At 38.5% G+C, this 19,272-nt stretch overlaps 3 protein-coding genes across 3 annotated transcripts; all 3 read left to right on the forward strand.

Annotated features, from left to right (window-relative positions):
* Positions 1–413: 413 nt before the first annotated feature.
* Positions 414–3,070, forward strand: LOC307022315 (nuclear transport factor 2-like). Its single transcript, XM_079655054.1, has 5 exons — positions 414–568; positions 1,697–1,817; positions 1,975–2,046; positions 2,215–2,313; positions 2,804–3,070. The coding sequence occupies exons 2-5, from the start codon at positions 1,713–1,715 to the stop codon at positions 2,918–2,920; spliced, it is 393 nt and encodes a 130-aa protein (XP_079511180.1). The 5' UTR covers positions 414–568; positions 1,697–1,712; the 3' UTR covers positions 2,921–3,070.
* Positions 3,071–3,221: 151 nt separating this feature from the next.
* On the forward strand, positions 3,222–9,022 carry rrm2b (ribonucleotide reductase M2 b). The gene is made up of 9 exons (XM_079655051.1): positions 3,222–3,423; positions 3,885–4,049; positions 4,410–4,526; positions 4,687–4,820; positions 5,477–5,571; positions 5,692–5,825; positions 6,300–6,404; positions 6,613–6,726; positions 7,852–9,022. Exons 1-9 carry the CDS (start codon positions 3,382–3,384, stop codon positions 8,002–8,004), a joined length of 1,059 nt encoding a protein of 352 aa, XP_079511177.1. The 5' UTR covers positions 3,222–3,381; the 3' UTR covers positions 8,005–9,022.
* Positions 9,023–9,202: 180 nt separating this feature from the next.
* mtdha (metadherin a) lies at positions 9,203–17,232 on the forward strand. Its single transcript, XM_079655050.1, has 12 exons — positions 9,203–9,623; positions 10,465–10,563; positions 10,763–10,874; positions 11,111–11,278; positions 11,736–11,786; positions 12,055–12,228; positions 12,904–12,981; positions 13,079–13,150; positions 13,330–13,457; positions 14,347–14,457; positions 14,548–14,644; positions 14,748–17,232. Exons 1-12 carry the CDS (start codon positions 9,276–9,278, stop codon positions 14,801–14,803), a joined length of 1,494 nt encoding a protein of 497 aa, XP_079511176.1. The 5' UTR covers positions 9,203–9,275; the 3' UTR covers positions 14,804–17,232.
* Positions 17,233–19,272: the final 2,040 nt, after the last annotated feature.

The following is a 19,272-nucleotide window of genomic DNA, read 5'->3' on the forward strand; positions in this document are numbered from 1 at the left end:
GAAGTTTCTTCACTCCGCCTTTATAATACCTTAAACAACTTTATAGGTTTTGCCAATTAAAAACACAGCACTCAATTTTTATTTCACAGTGTCTGTTTTCAAATAAGTAACATAATCTTAAACAACTCAAATGTATACATTAAATAATGTCAGCTCATCACCACTAAAAAGATGAGTCTTTGAGCCCTACATTTAGTTTTTCAGACAACGCCTCCATTTAGCCTGATTAATAATCCCGCCTTCATACTAGGGTTGACTCTGAATTGTGGACTGTATTTGCTCTGAGCGTGTCATTTACATCTTCCATATGATTGACAGGACTAGAGTCAAACCATCTGTACTACAGAAGCCTATTCACAATCATAAATACATACATGGTTGAAGGTGGTACGGAGTCGGGGAGAATGAGCTCCTGACAGGCTGAACACAGGGCAGAACTATTTCAACGTTGTTAGCCCTTATTGGTCAGCTGTAAGTGACGTGATCGGTTTGTCATAACTCGGAGGAAGCGGGAACCTCCATCGTTATTGCCTGGATCTCCATGCTGGCTCGCCCGCCGATCGAAAAAGTAAGCTAAAACTTTTGGAAACGGTAAAGTGTTGTTTTTTAGTCTAATGTTACCAAACAACCGCTTCCCCAGTTGTAGTAACACGGTGTTGTTGAGACGAATATAACAGCGAGACCACATTAACTTAAACGGTTCCGAGAAAAGTAAATGTGTTTGCTAACGTTAGCTATAACTTTACGCTTTTGAATGGCTTATGGCCGTGACACTTTCTGTAGCTAACCCCCGGGCTAGCCCAGTGCTTTCTGATGGACCTGATTCTGTTTTTAATCTTTATTGAGACTCGTTTAAAATTGTTTTTTAAATGATGCGGCTTTGTCCAGGCGTTACACATAGAGACAATGACAACAACGTATTGCATGACTAGCAATCATCACACAACAATTCAGCATTCAAAGTTTGAATTGTTGGTTTTGTCACGGTTTTAAACTGTTTTATCGTTGCAACACTGGGAACACTGACATCAAACACATTGTAAAGGAAGTTTTCAAGCTGTTCATTCGTGGCCAAATTAACCAGCTCCAGAGACGTAAATATACATAATTATGGGTGGTCTGAATTAATTTCACTGAGAGACCACCTTCACAAATCACCTTTTTCCACAACTCTCAAAATGTTCCCCATATCAATACAAAGCATATCTGGGGAGAATGTTCCCATAGTGAAAGTGTCAACATACTATGTTGACAAATGTCTTCTCCTACCTGTCCAGTAACCATTACATGTAGAGTGCTAAATGTAGGGCAACCTGTCGTAGGATAAAGGTGTAAAAAGCTTTGGATTGAGATTTTAATTTCCTTTTTACAACATCAGATTGAGCTTTTCTCTATCATGAGTCAAGTTGTTATAACTGTAACTAATTGAGTGATTGGCATTTCTATCTAGGGTAGAATCATTGGATCAGTACTATTTGTACATGTAAAAGCATTAACAAGCAATACATAGTGTTTATTTAATGTGACCATGCCTGATTATTATGATGTTGTTTTTACATGTATGTATTGTTCAAAACTGGAATGACCAGAACATTTCTATGTTAGAAAATATATTTTTGAAGTGTCATCAGTAAACAGCCATTATTTGACTGCAGCTTTGACTGACTGCTAATAACAATACTTTTTGATTTTACAGATCCAAAGCTTCACAGATGGCTTGCGAAAAGGAAATATGGCAAAAGATTGGGGAGGGTTTTGTCCAAGAATATTACAACCAGTTTGACAATACCAACAGGACAGCACTGGGTAACCTTTATGTAAGTTTGTTCATTCTCAATTAAATTATTGCCTGTATTATGGATAATATCAACACTTATAAACCAAATATCCACTAACGTTACATTCATAGTTGAAGTTACTGTTGTAAATACTGTGATTCATGGTCAAATAAACATGTGATTGTAATTTCCTCAGGCCCCTGATTCCTGTTTGACATGGGAGGGTTCACCTTTTCAAGGGAGAGAAGCTATCTCTGGCAAATTAGCAGTAAGTTCTTATTTTTCATTAATTCATACAAACGTTTAAAAAGTAGCCTTTCCTGACATGTATCAGAAATAAGGAGCAAAACAATTTCCAGACTGGAAACTTCATATCAAAGCATCCCGTTTTTGTTATTGTACACTATTAATAGATGCTATTGTTCCCCATTTACAGAACCTGCCTTTCAAGCGTATTAAACACATTATCACAGAACAAGACTTCCAACCCACGGTAGACAGTTGTATCCTGATCATGGTGTTTGGACAGTTGCAGGTGAGCTTGAACATTTTTGTAGACAACCTACCTAAGTCTGAATCAGAGCAATGTGCTGTGGAAAAACTTGCAGTAATTTCCTTCTAATATATATTACTAAAATAGGCTATATAAATATAGTGGTATTTAATATACATTTCTCTAGAGTGTTGTTGTTTTTTTGTCTTTTGATCTGATGATGAACAAATTATGAGTTTTTTGTAGTTTACATATAATGCATATTTCGCCAAAGGAGAATATATATTTAAGTTGTAATTATATGTTTCTGGATATATATAAATAACATTTGGTTGATTGACCTGCTACATCTGATTGTCTTTGCTACTATAGTCCAAACAACTTGTGTTAATTTACAAAAACATAACATTGAATATGTCATGTATGGTTACAGAAAATATCTTGTGTGATGTGTATAATACATTTCTGCTTCGGTAGAAATTGGAGTATAATCGTTTTGCTCACAAATACTTCTCAACTGCTTCTGTAACAGGTAGATGATGATCCACCGATGGCCTTTCATCAAGTGTTTATGCTGAAGTGCCAAAACGGCGCATGGGCGTGCACAAATGATGTGTTCAGGTTGGGGATTCACAACATACCGGTGTAGCGATCTGGATTTCATTTAAGTCATGCTGTCATTCCAAACACAAAGGAAAATATGAAAAATTCCTCCACATACTCACATCGGCATGCTATTTGTTAAAGATTTCATTTTAAATTGCATTCCTTTTCAATTAAAGAATTTATCATTCTGAAAGACTGACTGATTTGTTCTTGTTCTACTTGTTTTTGCAAATGAGAGACTAGTATGCTGATGTTAGCAGAGTTATTAAAGTCGATGCATACTGCTGTTGGGCTTTTATTTTTGTGGTTTTACAATGTAGCATGTCTCGTCTATGAACACTAGAGGCGCTACACTCCCTCTGAGTCAGTTTAAAGGGTTAGCCAACAAAGCTACAGCTGCTGTGTTCACTGTCCACACAAGGTTATGAGACGGAGTAAGAGATAGATGCACCACGTTTAGCACCCCGAATGACACCGACAGTGAAATAATAGTCTTCTCAGGAAATGGACCTAATGAGTCGGCAGTCTGAACATCTTAAAGAACCGGTAAGCATTTTCATTACATCACTCGGGAGTAGCGTGAGAGCTAGCAAGAGACTACGTAACGTCAAAAATAAGCTACACTGCTGTCAGTTTACCGATAAATAGAGGCGTTTGCTACATAGACATTTGTTATTGTTAGTTGAATAAATATGATTTTAAATGTCATACACTTGACTTTTCTACTCATGTTAGCTAATGTTCATCAGTAATGTTGTAGATAACATTTACAAAGCTACAAAGTTTAATTATAACTGCGTTTAAGAATAGATGCTTAAAAGAAAGCATTAAATATGTATCAATAATTATTATTTAAGGTGGGGAGGTGTATTTAAACAGTGGTTGTAATAATGTGTTCTTTGGTTGTACAGGGATGAGTATATAATGTAGATAATATATATTTAAAAATAAAAACTATATCAAAAGTGAGGTGACATGTGTTTCCTTGGTGTGCTCTGGCTCTGTAGAATGGCATCAAAGAGAAAGACCCAGACTGTCAAAATGATACAGAGAAAGAGGAAGAACCTTTGCTCCGGGACAACCCCAGACGGTTTGTCATCTTCCCCATCCAGTACCCCGAGATCTGGAGGATGTACAAGCAGGCTCAGGCCTCCTTCTGGACGGTGGAGGAGGTGGGTTTCAGTTTTACTGTACCAAGAAAATACAATGGCCTGGGAAGTTTTCTTTTAAATGTGGTTACATGACTTTGAATTTTACATGTAATTCAATGTGCTGTATAAATTAGAATGTGCAGTATCTTTTAATTTAATGTAAATAAAATACTACTGTATTATTGCATTACATTATAAAAGTTTTTCTGTTTTATTTTCCTGGTTTCCCACAAATAAGCACTTATGTATATGTTACAGCCCCACGCAAAAACAAAACTATGAGACACTGTGTCATCCTCCAAGCCTGTTATCATGGGGAAAACCTGATTAAGACGCAGCATATATGACAGAAGATTATACTGTTGGTGTTGCTTCTTTCAGGTTGATCTATCCAAAGACTTGCCACACTGGGACCGTTTGAAACCTGGGGAGAAACACTTCATCTCCCATATCCTCGCCTTCTTTGCTGCAAGTGATGGCATCGTCAATGAGAACTTGGTGAGGGATTTTGGATGTTGCATACATTTGTAAATTGTGTGCTTTTTTGGAACGTTTTCTGTGTAAACAACAGATGGCACTAATGGATTCAGAGCATGATTATACTTTACACAAGGATAATGTGCCAGGGTTAAAAAAACGTGTTGTTTTTGTCTAACAGGTGCAGAGGTTCTGCCAGGAGGTGCAGGTCCCTGAAGCACGCTCCTTCTACAGCTTCCAGATCCTTATAGAGACGGTTCATTCAGAGATGTACAGCATGCTCATCAACACATACGTCAGGGACCTGAAGGAGAGGTTAGTTTTGTTTATGGTCCCATCCTGTAAGATACTGGAAGACAAACTTACATGAAGGTGGCTGTTGAAAGGTTAATTTTAAGCAATTTAGACTAGTTTAGTTTTTTGTGATGTAGAAAATGAGCATCAAATCAAATTACAGCTCGACCGATTGTGGCTCGATGAGAACAAACTAACATTTAAGCAAATAAAATATAGTTAGATGGTAAAGATTGTCACACTGCATTTTGAGAAAGTGCATAACCACAGACAACTTCTTATGAAGATTCAAATCCAACCGTTAGATTTGCACCTGTTTACCACGGGCTAGGTCTACTCCACTTTAGTTGCATTCCCAGCTGCATCAGCTTTGATGCACCTACAGTTTAGGAAGATAACAATCTCATAGCCTCTTGATCAACAGGCAATTCAAATAAAGTATTAACCGGACGTATTTTTGCTGCATTTCTTTCAGTCTGTACCTTTACAAGCTTTCCACTTTTTAGTTTTAAGCTAATACTTGATTTGGATTTATTTGTTGAGAATTGTGGGTAAAATACTGCATTTCCTGTTGACATGCAAAAAAATGATTGAGCTATATATATGTACTGTATTTGGTCTGCTGAGGCTATATGTTTGAAGAAAGTAAGTCAAATTGTATACTATGTGTGTTTCAGGGACAACTTATTTAACGCAGTTCAGACATTGCCTTGTGTGAGACGAAAAGCAGACTGGGCCCTCCAGTGGATAAATGACAGCAAATCGTCATTTGGTGAGGAAGATGCAACTTCGAACCATCATATTGTTAATGAAATTAAAAGGAGAAATCCTCGCCTAGAGGAGCTTCTTGTTATGTATAGCTAATAACAGGTTTGACACTTTCTGTCCTCAGCGGAGCGCCTTGTGGCTTTTGCGGCAGTCGAGGGCATCTTCTTCTCTGGCTCTTTTGCTGCAATCTATTGGCTCAAGAAGAGAGGACTAATGCCCGGCCTTACCTACTCCAACGAGCTGATTAGCAGGGATGAGGTGAGATGAATTTACAATCAAAAGACATGTTGTTTAATAAAGGGAAGCTGGAAGAAAAGAGGGATCTCGGGCTACAAATATAAAATCATAGCCAGTTTCAGGATCAAGTTTAGGTTTACCTAACATCTTGGACACTTGCGTAATGGTTAGGCTGTGTAGACAACCACAATGATGATGCATGGAGCAAAGAGGATACTACGGCAATGAAAGGTGATGAAATACAACGTATCTTGACCTTTCTGAAATTACAGATTGGTCTAGGTTTGACATTTGTTAGAAACATTTGGAATAATTGCCAAAACAAAAAAATATATAGCTCTTTAGTTGTGGTTTTTTTAAAATATTTTAATATGGAAATGGTACCTATATCTGCACATTTTCCCCTCTGTGGGACTAATAAAGGTATTCTGATTCAATGTATGTTTTTCTCTCTTTCTATCAACTACACTGACATGTATACTGATGTGTTTTTAGGGTCTGCACTGTAACTTTGCCTGCCTGCTGTACAGCTACCTGGTGAAGAAGCCATCAGAGGACAGGGTGAAGGACATCATCACCAAAGCTGTGAGCATTGAGCAGGTAATCAGCTTATGTTGGAGAGATACACTCAACCCAGATCACACATTATCCTTTGTGTAAACATACAGTTAATCTCTGCTTGTTTGTTACTGATTGCTTTGTTTATATTGATTACCATTGTTTTACACAAGATACGATTAGATTTACATTATATGAAGTCTAGATCTAATTAAATCTAGACTTTTCTTTAACGTATTTTGTGTTGCAGGAGTTTCTGACGGAGGCCTTACCAGTTGACCTCATTGGAATCAACTGTTGTCTGATGAGGCAGTACATCGAGTTTGTTGCCGACCGGCTTCTTGTTGACCTCGGACTGGCCAAGGTAACTTTTTATATAAAATACATAAATGGTTATTACTCATTGAACCCCTTTATACTGCCGTGGCTGCTGTGTTAAAGCAGAGGAACCCTGGGTTGAGAATAATTGAAGTACAACCAAAGCAATATAATGCTTTACACCAGTGGGACCCGTTTTGAGTGGGTCGCGGAAGTGTGAGTGAAGAAAAGAAAAGTTGGAATTTATTTTTTTTGGGGGGGGGGGGAAGTCAAACTTTTATTTTGAAGGCCCGATTTTCTAACGCTGTGCATGCAGTCGGTGTTGGACTGGAAGTACCGGAGACCATAAACGGTTTTGAAAACTTCTGTCACATAGTGATCATCTTCTCAATAAAATATCTTTGCTGATGTTTTTTCGAGTCTTCTGGCCAATCAGAATCAAGATTGTTGCCGGAAGTCCCCACGGAGAATAACTTTGCGGTAGAACTCTTCTTTATACATCCATGGGTACAACTTCAGATAAAAATGAACACATAATGAAATATGACCCCTGGTTTGATGATTGACAGGTCACAGAACAATGGGAGCTATCTACCCTTACCCACAATTTAAACTAATATAAGTCACACAGACTATCTCCTCTTTGTTCTTCTCGCAGCAAGATGTCAGAACAAAGTGAAAAACACAATGGCATAAAATATTATTAATATGTCGGGTAGTAATAGATTTATTTATTTTCTTCTCAGAGTGTACCAGAATGCATAGTTTATGTTAGTATTTCTAAAAATCTCCTGGGGGAGATTCCCCCCAGACCCCCCTGGGGTTGGATTTACAGCATGTGTGCCTTTTTATATAGTTCAGCTTTGATTCCATCATCTCATTAAACCTTTTTTAAAAGCATACTTTAGTTCTGTAAAGGGATATAAGGGACATATGCACTGTACTTCACTTGTATTAATATTGTATGCTGAAAAGCGTATATATTACAGCACGATTTTTTGTTGAATAGATTTGAGTGCTTCAAAATGTAGGGTCGCGATGTATTGACCAAGTAAAAAGTGGGTCCCGAGGCCTGAACAGTTGAGAACCACTGCTTTAAACATTATCTGACAAAATAAATCACAATGAAAAAGTGAATCATTTGAGTAACCTTTTCTCTCCTTTATCTAAGGTATACCTATCTGAAAATCCGTTTGACTTCATGGAGTCCATTTCACTGGAGGGGAAAACCAACTTCTTTGAGAAACGAGTAGGGGAGTATCAGAGATTTGGAGTTATGTCGAGCATGACAGACAGTGAATTCACTCTGGATGCAGACTTCTGAAAAGGAAATAAGATTTTGTTACATTTTTTTGTTACATTTGACTATCTATTTATTTTGTTAAAGCAGTTATTGACTAAAACTGGCCTAAAGTCTTGTTACAATACAATCATGGAACTACAAAGGACAAATTAATGATTGAAAGGTTAAAGCTGCACTCGTCCTGCAGACATTTACAACTCTTGGGGAATAGGGATTAGGTAATTTTAGAGAAACCAGCTCGAGATAAGTTTGTGTGCACAGATGGAAGGCTGACAGGCAAGTAGGCCATCCAATCATTTTAGCCGTGCTTTTTACAGTACTACAGCTTCCACAGATGACATTTTTTAATGGATTTTTTGCCTAAAGCACTTAAGATATTCATTGCTATCGAGATGTTAAGAGCATTCCATGGAATATAACAAAAAGTGTATCTCGAGCCGGTTTCTCAAACTTACCTACCCGACCTTTAATTATCAGTAAATATTGTTTGGGGTGAACTAATGGGTGAACTAATGGATCCTTCAAGGCCTGCTCATGGCTTTTCTTTTATCACCTTGGCGTAGCACAGTTTGGTTATTCAACTTTATTTATTGATATACTGTAGTTTCATAAACACCTGGTGCCTAAAGTTCTTCACATGCACGGACTTAACGAAAACTATAATAACATGTTAAAAATCTGTTTTAAAAAAAAAGATAAACAAACACCGGGGATAAGAAATGATGACAACAATTTTTAAATCTAAGGCTATAATATCACTCCAAAATTAAAAGCCAGGGTTAAAGAAAGGTTTTGATTTATTTTCACAATACAGAAAGCTTGCTATGCCAAAGGCAGTAAACTCCGCAGTTAAACATGAATGTGTGTGGTGATGAGTGAATATTCTGACCCTCATTGGAAATGTAAAGATGGTTAATATTTACAATAGGTTTTATGGAGATGCAGTTCTGGCAACTGGCCTTTTATGGTGGATTGTTAAAACATGTTGTCATTTTTATTGTACAATAAAAAAATGTTTTTTTGTAAAAACTGAAATGTCCTTTTTTGTTATCAAAATGTTTTTGTGATGAATGTTCTGTTCAACACAGCTATCAAAGAGGCACATTTATTTCACAGATAATGTTGAGATTCAAATGCTCACAATAAACCAGTGTCCTATACTGCGTAGTGTAGTTTTTTTAGTGATTTATCCATCAATCAGATTACATTAGCCACTCCTCCGTTAGCATACGGATGTTGGTAATGATAGCTGACAGCAGTGAGCTAGCGCTAGTGTTTCGTGATTTGGAAAGATGGCTGTGGACTTGCGAGGTTTTGCTTTGGAAAAAGCCGAGCTGATTTCCAGCCGCTTGAAAGTGCTGATTTATTGGGGACAAGACAATGTCCGGGCTCAGTTCGGGGTAGATTTGGGTCTGAAGCCTGAAGTGTACCCGACTTGGGTCATCCTATCTACGGCCGCGGTGGGTCTGTTCCTGGTACTCTCACTGTCCTGGGCCGCCGTCTGTCGCGGTCTGTTTGCTGGGAAAAAGCGGGGATTCCCGGTCCCCCAAGGCAACGGTGAGCCGAGCAAGGCCAATTTGGCCAAAACTGCCAAACCAGAAGAACCGAAGAAGAGGAACAAAAAGAAAACGATTGAAAAGGTGGGCAGGGTTTACGAGCTGCTGAATCACGGTTTAACAGAACAAGTGCGTCTATTCATTGATGTCTCTTAACACAATTAACCCTAAACAAAGTGTTCACTCAGTTAGCATAAGCTAATTTATACATGTATACCCATTATTTATCAGTAAAGTTGAAGGTAACGTTAGGTAGCCAGCTTTAATTTATCATACATCAGTGACTAGCTAAAGCCAGCGTTAGCCAGCCCACTTTGTTTACACAACAACAAAATATCTATGACCATCATGTGACCTACTTTCAAGAATATAGAAATAAACCAGTTGGCTAAATATACAATGAATCGTGGTATCTGGTTCTAGAATAGGATGCTAACTAGCTAGCTGATATAGCCAACTGACAAGCCACTGGAGCTAACTAACGGTTCATGCTAACTCGTTAAAATGTTATCGTAGGCCAACAACTATAATATAAAACACACTGTACTTAATAAGCACACTGCTTGCCTTCACACGTCTAATTAACAATGGTACTTGTAACGTGAACATGGCATGGTTTACACATAGCTGCTCTGAAAGCTGTGAACGTAGGTCTCTATTCGACTACAGCATTGTAGTCAGGTGTAACACGTCATGTTAAATGAAACAACAGAAATGCATCCTGTGTACTAGTTTAACAAGTCTCAGTGGATTCAAAAACGTTGATGGGCAATTTTTGTATTGTACATTTATGAAGTATACTCCAAAATAAAAAACAGTTAGTTTATTCTACAAATGATCTGAAATGAAAGATGGGTTAACAGACTTTTTTGTTTGCTGAATGGATCATCAACACGTTAATTTGTTGTCTTTCTTTCTACCCCAGAACACTCAATCCAACGGGCAACCAGTGGCTGTAGCACAAGAGGAAGTTAAAGTGGTCGAGGTTGTCTCCAAGCAAGCTCCTCGTATCAGAACCGAGAAGGTATATTTGAGAAGCTGTTGCCTAAATGAAGCGGAACAGATGATGACCGGCAGGCAGTTTTATGAGACAGTTTTGTTGTTTAAATGACATTTACCTGGCATGGCCTTATTCAAAACAAAGCTACATAATTGACATTTGTATTTTTCTTATAGTTCGCATACTGTATTTCAAACTAGCTTTTTATTTTTTCCATAAACAGGTGCATGAGGTACAAGCCCCGGTGCAGGTGAAAAAGAACAAGAAGAAAACCAAGACAATTGTGCAACCTGTCAAGCATGTGTCTAAAACTGATGGGAAGGAAACTGATGATGGTAACTCATTTTCTCTTTTCTCTATATGACTTGTTTGTTTTACATCGTTCTCAGTATTCCCAACTTATTTGACCTCTGCAGTTTTTTGATTCACCTACATTTACCATTCAGTTTACCTGTTCCAAGGAATCAAACAAGTTTCATCCCCAGTCAACCATCTAACATACTTATTTATCATTGCATTGCAGATGGTAAGTCGCCTAACCGTTTTAATTTTGTTTATTTGTTTCCACCAGGTGCATGGGAGACCAAAGTTAGTAACCGAGAGAAGAAACAGCAGCGCAGGAAGGACCCGGGCTCTGGGGACTCTGGTAGCCCAGGAGGAGCGGAGGCTCCCAAGAGCAACGCTGAGGCACTTGTGGCCACAGCACCTACCAACACCAAGAAAAACAAAGGAAACCACGGTACATAGCAGTTTGACAAACGTTTATTTAAGATGCAATAATAACCGTCCAAGCTGGGTGTAAATTCCAGGAGGGGATTCCTCTGGCCCTTATATCACCGCCTCTGCTCAATTATTTTGTATCCCTGTTGAAGAAAGGATGTACCTATCCTTCATAGTGATCATGGGATAATTCAAATAGTGATTGGATCCCCTATGTGTCCACATGAGGAAAGCATAAGGCAAGAGAGTGAAAATATTGTGCTACTTTTTTTTGTAATTGACCAACACATAGTTTCACAGTTATAAATTCACAGTTATTCTATAAATGTTACTTTATAGGCTGCAGGGAATATTCTAGATAATGTAAGAGTCTATATGTGGAAGTTGTTTATATTCCTGAATTAAAAAAGTTTAAAAAACATTTCCCTCATATCTAGAAATATTCTATATTACTGACACATATTTCTCTCAAACAGACTCCCTGCATTCAAAAGCCACTGGAAAGGGGGAGACAACTACTGGAGCTGGTAAAGATAAAGATAAACTATTATTCTTTAGTAACTGAGATGAAGTTACTGGAAAACGATGAAATAGATTCCTTTTTTAAATGTTGATTGTATTACATGAGATGGAGGATATACATGAGGATGATTGCCTGGGTTTGGTAACCAAACAAGCCTGTAAACAATGGTTTTAGAATCAGTAATCTCAGCTCTAAATTACAGAATCTGCTGTTAGACTGTAGATTGTCTCTGTTTGACAAAACTGACATTTTGACTCTCTCCATGTCCTCAGTGACGTCCAGCCGCAGAGAGGAGCCTTCAGTCAATGGAGGAGGTTGGACTGACATGTCTGTTAAGATCCCACGTCAGATGGGTGCTATGGACGGACCTAAGTGGAGTGCCACGACCACGGCAACACAGTACAGGGCCCCACCTAAGCCTCAGTCCTGGGGACAGGAGACACAAGGTACATCCTCAACCTGGGTAGACCTTTTCACTACAGAAATAAACATTGATCATGATTGTATGACAGCAGAAGTTACAATGCTCCATTCATCATTGAAGACTGTGTGCAACTGTGCCCTCTGCTGGACAGATGGGGCATAGTGATGGCATTTATAAGGATTTGTACCATGGTTAAAACGTATTCTAGCATTTGTAGAGTGACCTTGTTAGCAGGAGGTGAAATCATTTATTGAAAGTATAAAATTAAATCAACAGCTCGCTTAACAAAGACACCAAACATTAAAATAGAAATTATAACTTTTTAAAAGGTGATATACACTAAGGGGTTATTTCCTGGCCAAGACCTTTGTCTATTTGGTGAATGTCAAGGGGTTTACTTTAAACACAGCAAAACACAATACAGCTGTCATATGGGAACTGAAATGTATTACAATGAAATAACAATATGATCAAATCTGCCGGCAGTTTGTAAGACTGTGGAAGGTGTTTTTAGGGTTGAGGTTTGCTGAATGACAGCATTATGGTTCTTTCCATCTACCCTGAGAGTAGGAAAAACTTTTTTTTATTTTTTTTAAAGGAGTTATTGGATGTTGCCAAACCTGATATTAACTGTTTGTTTGCCAGAACAGCATTCCAACCATATAATTATAATGTCTCTGTGTGTTCTCGCCTGCAGCATGGAGTAGCATTGATGGCCGTATAAAAACTGACCCAAACCCTGTGAACTTCTCCATGCTGGCGCTAAACACCACAGGTTGGTATTGTTATTAAATGTTAGTCTTTTAGCAATAACTAATACATTACTTTTTACCTCCATCTCTCTCTTAATCACCTTCTTAATTTTTTGTTAGACTCAACATCAAACTCAATGGAGCTGCAGTGGGCGAGGTGCCCTAGTGTTGATGAGGAATGGTCTGGGTTCAGTGAGTATTTCAGCAACTGTTTCATACAGTACATACTTAAAATATAGCAGATAATAAAAAAGTATAAGCTACAAAATAATTAAGAGATGATTTGTAATCCAAACTTTTAAAATGTAATAAATGGGGAAAGTATCCATTACCCATTGTTTTGTCCAACCGACATCCTGTGTTTTCTTTAGATGGGATAGCAGCTGCAGACCCCAGCTCTGACTGGAGTGCCCCGGCAGAGCACTGGGGAAACTATGAACAGCCCCCTGTGATGGAGACCCAAGCGCCTCCACTGAAGGAGCAGCCGGCACCCAACAAGGTTTCACTGCCAAATCACACACATGGATAATCACATCTGTTAGAGATTTAATGTATCCCTTTATCTTAAAGGTCCCATGACATGGCCATTTCTACTGATCATAATTCCATTGTTGAGGTATACTAGAATAGATTTACATTGTTCAATGTTCCCAAATCACATTGGTTTCTCATACAGCATCTCTGTATAGTATGTGTATTCACTCTCTGTCCTACACGCCTTGTTGGAGCTCCTGCCCCCCCTCCCTATGAGCCCACTGTGCTCTGATTGGTCAGCTCGCCCACTCTGTTCTGATGAGTCCACCACCGTTACAGCGGAACATCAGTGATTATGTGTTACAATGGTGTTTGTTAGCAACCAGAAAATAACACGAGTAATGACAAACTGATGACAATGCTGCGTGGGGTCTGGGTGCTGTGTTGGCGGGACGTTGCGGGGCTCGCTGCTCCGCCCTTTGAGGCTCGCGGAGCGGACAGTGTGAGGTGGATTACTGGTGTCGTTTCCTGGTTGCTGCGTTGGGTCTGAGAGACAGCGAGACACTGCAGAGCTCAACCTGAGCACAGACACATCACTATGACCAGGAAGGAAAAAAATGGAAAGAGAGAAATCTCCAACGAGGCGTTCATAGACAGGTATTTTCTGTGTTAGAGTTTTACTCGCTACAGGGTGTACTTTGAGGGTTTGTGACTCTGCAGACCGTTTACATGCAGAAAAAGCATGGGGACGGGTAATAACCAGAAAAGCATGTCATGGGACCTTTAATACAATTTTAAGGAGGCTTTTTAATATTCTTGATTTATCCTTTTTTTAATTGCTCTTCTACTCAAGATACAACTGTTAACATGACATGTGTTCCTAATTGTATAAATGTCTGTATTTGTTTTGGAAGGTATCCGAGGATGAGAAGGACGCTGATGATGTCGCCGGTGGAGCCGCCAAATCTAAGAAGAGCAAGAAAAAGAAGAAGAAATCAGAGGAGGAGGCTGCATCTGGGGCTAAGGCAAGTTAAAAAAAAAAAACAGAAAGCGGTCAGATTAATATCTTAATAGATTCCTGTTTTTGTAATTGTATTGCATTTCTTTGGTTGTAGATGGTGAGCACAGTTCCTTTGGTCAATACACCCAAACCCCAAGAGCCTCCTGTGCTGACGTCAAAGAAGCAGAACCCGAGCATATCCTCCTCTAAGAGTAAGTGTCCATAGCTTCATATTCACTCACAGAGATGAAATGAACGAATACTAAGATGGTACTTAAAAACGTGCTAATGTTATATTTTTGTATCTACTTGCAGAGAAGGCTGAGCAGACTGCGGAGCCTCCAAAGGGCTCACAGAAGAAAAAGGTTTGACCGGAAACATGAGGTCACATCACAGGTCCATCTAAAACATATGCAAATGATTGTAAAATGTGTCACATGCAATAATTACAAGGTACAGAGTTTCTTTCTGAGCTACATTAACAGTTTAACTACCAACACCAAGAGAGAACAAGCAGTGAACATCCCCTGCTTGGCTAAATACAGTGATGAACCGTGGTCCTGTGGACTTAAATCTGAACTAATTTGCACTATTTGCTACACTGCGACCAGAGTGGAGTTTCAGGCAAGGTGGAAAGTGGAGGTACATGCTTATGTAATTATTTGTATGGCATCAATAGTGTTATTCCCTCCAAGAGTGTATGTTTTAACCCCAAAAAAAGAAACAAAATACAGGTTTTATTTTTAATTAGTTTTTACTTGAACATTTAAGTTACAAGATAAGCATACATTTTGCTCCCCAGAATATTGCACTTTGTTTTGTTTGACAGTGTCTGCCCTTGTATCAATTACTGAAATGTGTGTGAGGATAGGTTCAGATCTTTTCATTTTAGTACAACACTTCTATACCTGTACGGATATTGATAGAAAGTTGAGGGTTGCTGTAATCGGACCCCCTTTGTGTGCTGGCCATGATGCGATACCCTTAAAAAGCTGCAAAGTTAGAAACACAAATCCACACTTATTGTTCTGGGCAAAATATAAATCTAGATGATCTGAAGCTAGCATGAGGCTTAAGCTTTTTTTTTTTTTTTTTCAAAGTCATGGCTTTATTAGTACAACATTCAGCCTTTGTGTTTGCCACGTTTCTGAGGTGTGAGTTATACTTCCTGACAGTCAGAGCTACAAAACCCTGACAATAAAACTACATACGACTGCCCTGAGAAAGGTATTCTCCGACTGCTGAAGCCTCATATTAGTTTTGTCACAACTTTAGCCAGCATTTTTTAACAGCAAAAAAGTATTTTGTACATTGTTAGTCAATCTATGAAGGTATCACTACATAGACGGTATGGAAAGAAGATATTATAGTGACCTATTACTCTTTCAACGTAAATATGAGTGTTGTGTTAAGATAGGTCTGTCTATCCTTTAAGTAACATCTCCTAAAACTGTCATTTGAGTACCAACACTTGTCTCCTGTAGGCTGTGTAGTTTATAAAAGCTGCTTTTAAGAAGAAGGGCAGCTGTTATCAGGTTGTTTCACAGCAGAGAATAACAAATATTGGCCTTAGAAACCTCTCCACCTCTTCACTGTCCTTAAGAGCGGTGGTAGTATGTTCCGTCCTATCATACCGTCTCCACAATATGGTTCGATACACCGAGGCCTGAAACTGTGATGACGAGTTTGAGCACAGGCGGCTGAACAAATATTAACTCATCAGATTTTGATCAGCTCAGATGATTTCTTCTATAGAGAGCACAGTAACTGATATGAACCACCAGGGGGCAATGTATTGTGAAGAAGAGCAGTTGTGGGAATATCCCATAAAGCAGTAAAAATATTGAGCACCCTCCGTCCACATTTATCATTTTGATTGTGTCTGTCTCTATCCGGCTAGACTGTGCGTTCATTTTTTAGAGACTGAATGGTCCTTTCTGCTTTTTTAAAAACGTTTTCTTCCAGTTTTTGTGCTAGAAAAAGCCACGCCATATGTACAGATTGTAAGGGCTTTTTCCAGTCCTGTGATTGCACTGTGCTAAAGGCTATATTCAGTTCCTTTTTATGTCAAGACATTGTTTTTTACTTATGTTTTGCAGAATGTGAAATGTGAAATTCCTTTTGATTAACCTAACTCCCCCGGATTTACGATGGGGATTTTTTTTACATAAATTAAGAATGAAGACGTACGTAAAGATATGATATGGAGCAGCTTTAATTCAACATCGAAGTTGTTTTTAAACAAGACAAACACAATTACACATATTCAAGGAATTCAATTCCATTGCCTTAACCTGTAGTTGTATAGAACGTGCATGTTTTTATAGTTTTCAACCAATTGCAAGCTTTGATGTCTGAAATTAATTTCATCTTGCATGACTTTGATAAAAGTACTTGTGTACACAAAAAGAAATGAATGATCTCTTGCTTTAACTGTTGGTACCACTCAGTGTATATAATCTAAGAGCTTTTTTTTTAATGAGACAAGTGGCAGCTTTTTTCTTTGGGAATCCAACAACAGACACTAACAGGAGTCTGTTGTTGGAGGTCGGAGAGGCTTTGTGCATCGAGATGTTGATCAGCATATATTAGTGAAGCTGATAGAACAAAATGATACGTCGCTGTGGCTTCAGGCGCCCTTTTGTGTTCCATTTCTACTGATGATTAAATGGATTTAATCAATGTATTTATATAATTGTCTCTAGCACATTGTTATGTGAATGATTTGGTTTATTAAGGAGATACAAAATGATATTTCTATGTTTGTTTGGTACAAATAAATGAGAATTGCTTGATATCACACTGTCATAGAGATGCATCTTTTGTCTTGTAATGCTGACACAACCTATAAAATGTGTTAAACCAGTGAGGGAATTTACACACAACACGTAATTATCATTTTCACATTTCCTTAACAGGATATTGAAACCTCAATGTTTAAAATGTGAATATTTGCTTTTTGAAATCGGAGAGATCTGGGGATTTAATCACCTCACACAACAGGAAAATCTGGCCAGATATTATTTAAAACTATTAGAAAATGCAGAGCTTTGCTGCTTCTTGTATAGTGTGTACCCCACGTAAAGCCGATTTACCAACACTATAGTCTGTGTCTCTTTTCTTGAGGCTTAAAGCTTTAGAGTAACACAACAAAATGATATAATAAAGACAGGGCTTGAGGATAACATTTTTATATTCATAGATGACTTTTACATCCAGAGCTCGTCAGGCTAATTATATCGTTGTGTTTGTTGTCCTGAATAAGCACTGATGATTCTGCCGCCTTTAATCATGTTTTAATGCCAAGATAAACTTAAAGTATGACTAAGGGGCATTTTAATGCAGCAGAAAACCACACGCAAACCATTCTGATATGAACGTTATTTTCTTCCACTGGTCTCTAGTTTTTATGTATTCTGTCAAACTAATCCCAAATCTATGATTAATAAAATTAGAGGACTGGCTGTGTTTATGTTTATTTAGGATCCCCATTAGCTTTTGCTCTTGACAAAAGCTACTCTACCTGGGGTCCGACATTTAAAACAATATGAAAATATATAATACAACAACATTCAAGACATAAGTCCTGACATCATTAACAACATCATCAACAATGTCATCCACTTTCAACATCAAACTCAGCCAAGGATGAGTGCACAAGACACCCACCAGTGTTATGGTGAACATCTGTGTCAGCAGCCAGCCCCTGGTAGCAGTGCCCCTCCTGTGAGGCCAAACTGCTGCCCAAGTCAATGTAGTGAGGCAGTCGCATGGCACGCTCAAATCCTGACCTCCTTCATCTCATCAGCCTCTCCATCTCCTAAATCTCAGCTCTTTTAGGATTAACCCGTTTATAATCTCCCAAAAACTCTGACTCTCACTGTCCGTTCACCTTCACTTTAGGGGGATATCAGGTTTTTTTCTCATTATTCTTCCCTGCCAGAGGATTATTGTGCCCTCTTTCTTGTTTGTTCATGTGACAGTCAGATATATTAATAGTAAAGGTCACTCTCTAATGGATGTTACTGCAGTTGCTCAAAGCCCTGCTAAAAAAGTTACTCGCTAATGCGGTTTAAAAAAAGATTCATCAAAAGTCCCTGTGTCTGAAACCCATAGGCTTCACATATTGTAATGATGAACCCAGTTAGTATATTGTTGTGAAATTATACAGCCGAACTAACAAAACAGTTCACCCAAACACTGGCTTTGGGATTGTTTTGCACTTTGCAACAGCTCTGAGAAAAAAAAGATTAAAAGGCTTTGTCGTTATGTCAGAGCTCTCTCTGCACGTATGACTACATAGACGACTACAAATTTCATAAAAACTCTCTTTGATGGAAACGGGTTGAAGCTGAAGAAAATGGAACATCAGCTTGAGATGTCCTCTTCAGATTGTGTTCCATTATTTAAAGAGGTGGCAGTCTGGTCAGTATTAAGTCATGGCAGGAGAGGAAAATCCCCTAATGTGACGATGATACGGTCCACCCACCAGAGCTTAGTGTGTGGTCACCGGCCCATCTGTCAGGCCTGATCCTGGATGTTTGCTCCGACAGAGAGAAAAACTGACATGAAATTAGAGATGTGTCTCTTGTTCAAACACGGCATTAATACATAGCAATCTTTAGTCATTTACATTGAGACAGATATTCAAAAAGAATGGTGACATCTCAGTAGGTTTCATTGACATATTACCTCATGTCAAGAATATATCGATTTATAAAAACAGGACACTGATTGGTCATCCGGCCTAATTGTAAGAGTATGTCCTTTGCTTTATGAAAAGTGTAACAGTTGCATGAGGGCACAGACATATTGACCCGTTACACAGATTTCACTATGT

Source organism: Notothenia rossii (assembly GCF_949606895.1).
Source record: "Notothenia rossii genome assembly, chromosome: 10".
Classification (NCBI taxonomy): domain Eukaryota; kingdom Metazoa; phylum Chordata; class Actinopteri; order Perciformes; family Nototheniidae; genus Notothenia; species Notothenia rossii.

Excerpts from the sequence above, each read along its gene's own strand:
- LOC307022315 (XM_079655054.1), top strand. The coding sequence starts at position 1,713 with ATGGCTTGCGAAAAGGAAATATGGCAAAAGATTGGGGAGGGTTTTGTC. Across the intron at positions 2,047-2,214 it reads CTATCTCTGGCAAATTAGCA|AACCTGCCTTTCAAGCGTAT; the intron begins GTAAGTTCTTAT and ends CCCCATTTACAG. Across the intron at positions 2,314-2,803 it reads TGGTGTTTGGACAGTTGCAG|GTAGATGATGATCCACCGAT; the intron begins GTGAGCTTGAAC and ends CTTCTGTAACAG.
- rrm2b (XM_079655051.1), top strand. The coding sequence starts at position 3,382 with ATGGACCTAATGAGTCGGCAGTCTGAACATCTTAAAGAACCG. Across the intron at positions 4,050-4,409 it reads CCTTCTGGACGGTGGAGGAG|GTTGATCTATCCAAAGACTT; the intron begins GTGGGTTTCAGT and ends TGCTTCTTTCAG. Across the intron at positions 5,572-5,691 it reads TGACAGCAAATCGTCATTTG|CGGAGCGCCTTGTGGCTTTT; the intron begins GTGAGGAAGATG and ends TTCTGTCCTCAG.
- mtdha (XM_079655050.1), top strand. The coding sequence starts at position 9,276 with ATGGCTGTGGACTTGCGAGGTTTTGCTTTGGAAAAAGCCGAGCTGATT. Across the intron at positions 9,624-10,464 it reads AAAAGAAAACGATTGAAAAG|AACACTCAATCCAACGGGCA; the intron begins GTGGGCAGGGTT and ends TTTCTACCCCAG. Across the intron at positions 12,982-13,078 it reads GCTGGCGCTAAACACCACAG|ACTCAACATCAAACTCAATG; the intron begins GTTGGTATTGTT and ends ATTTTTTGTTAG.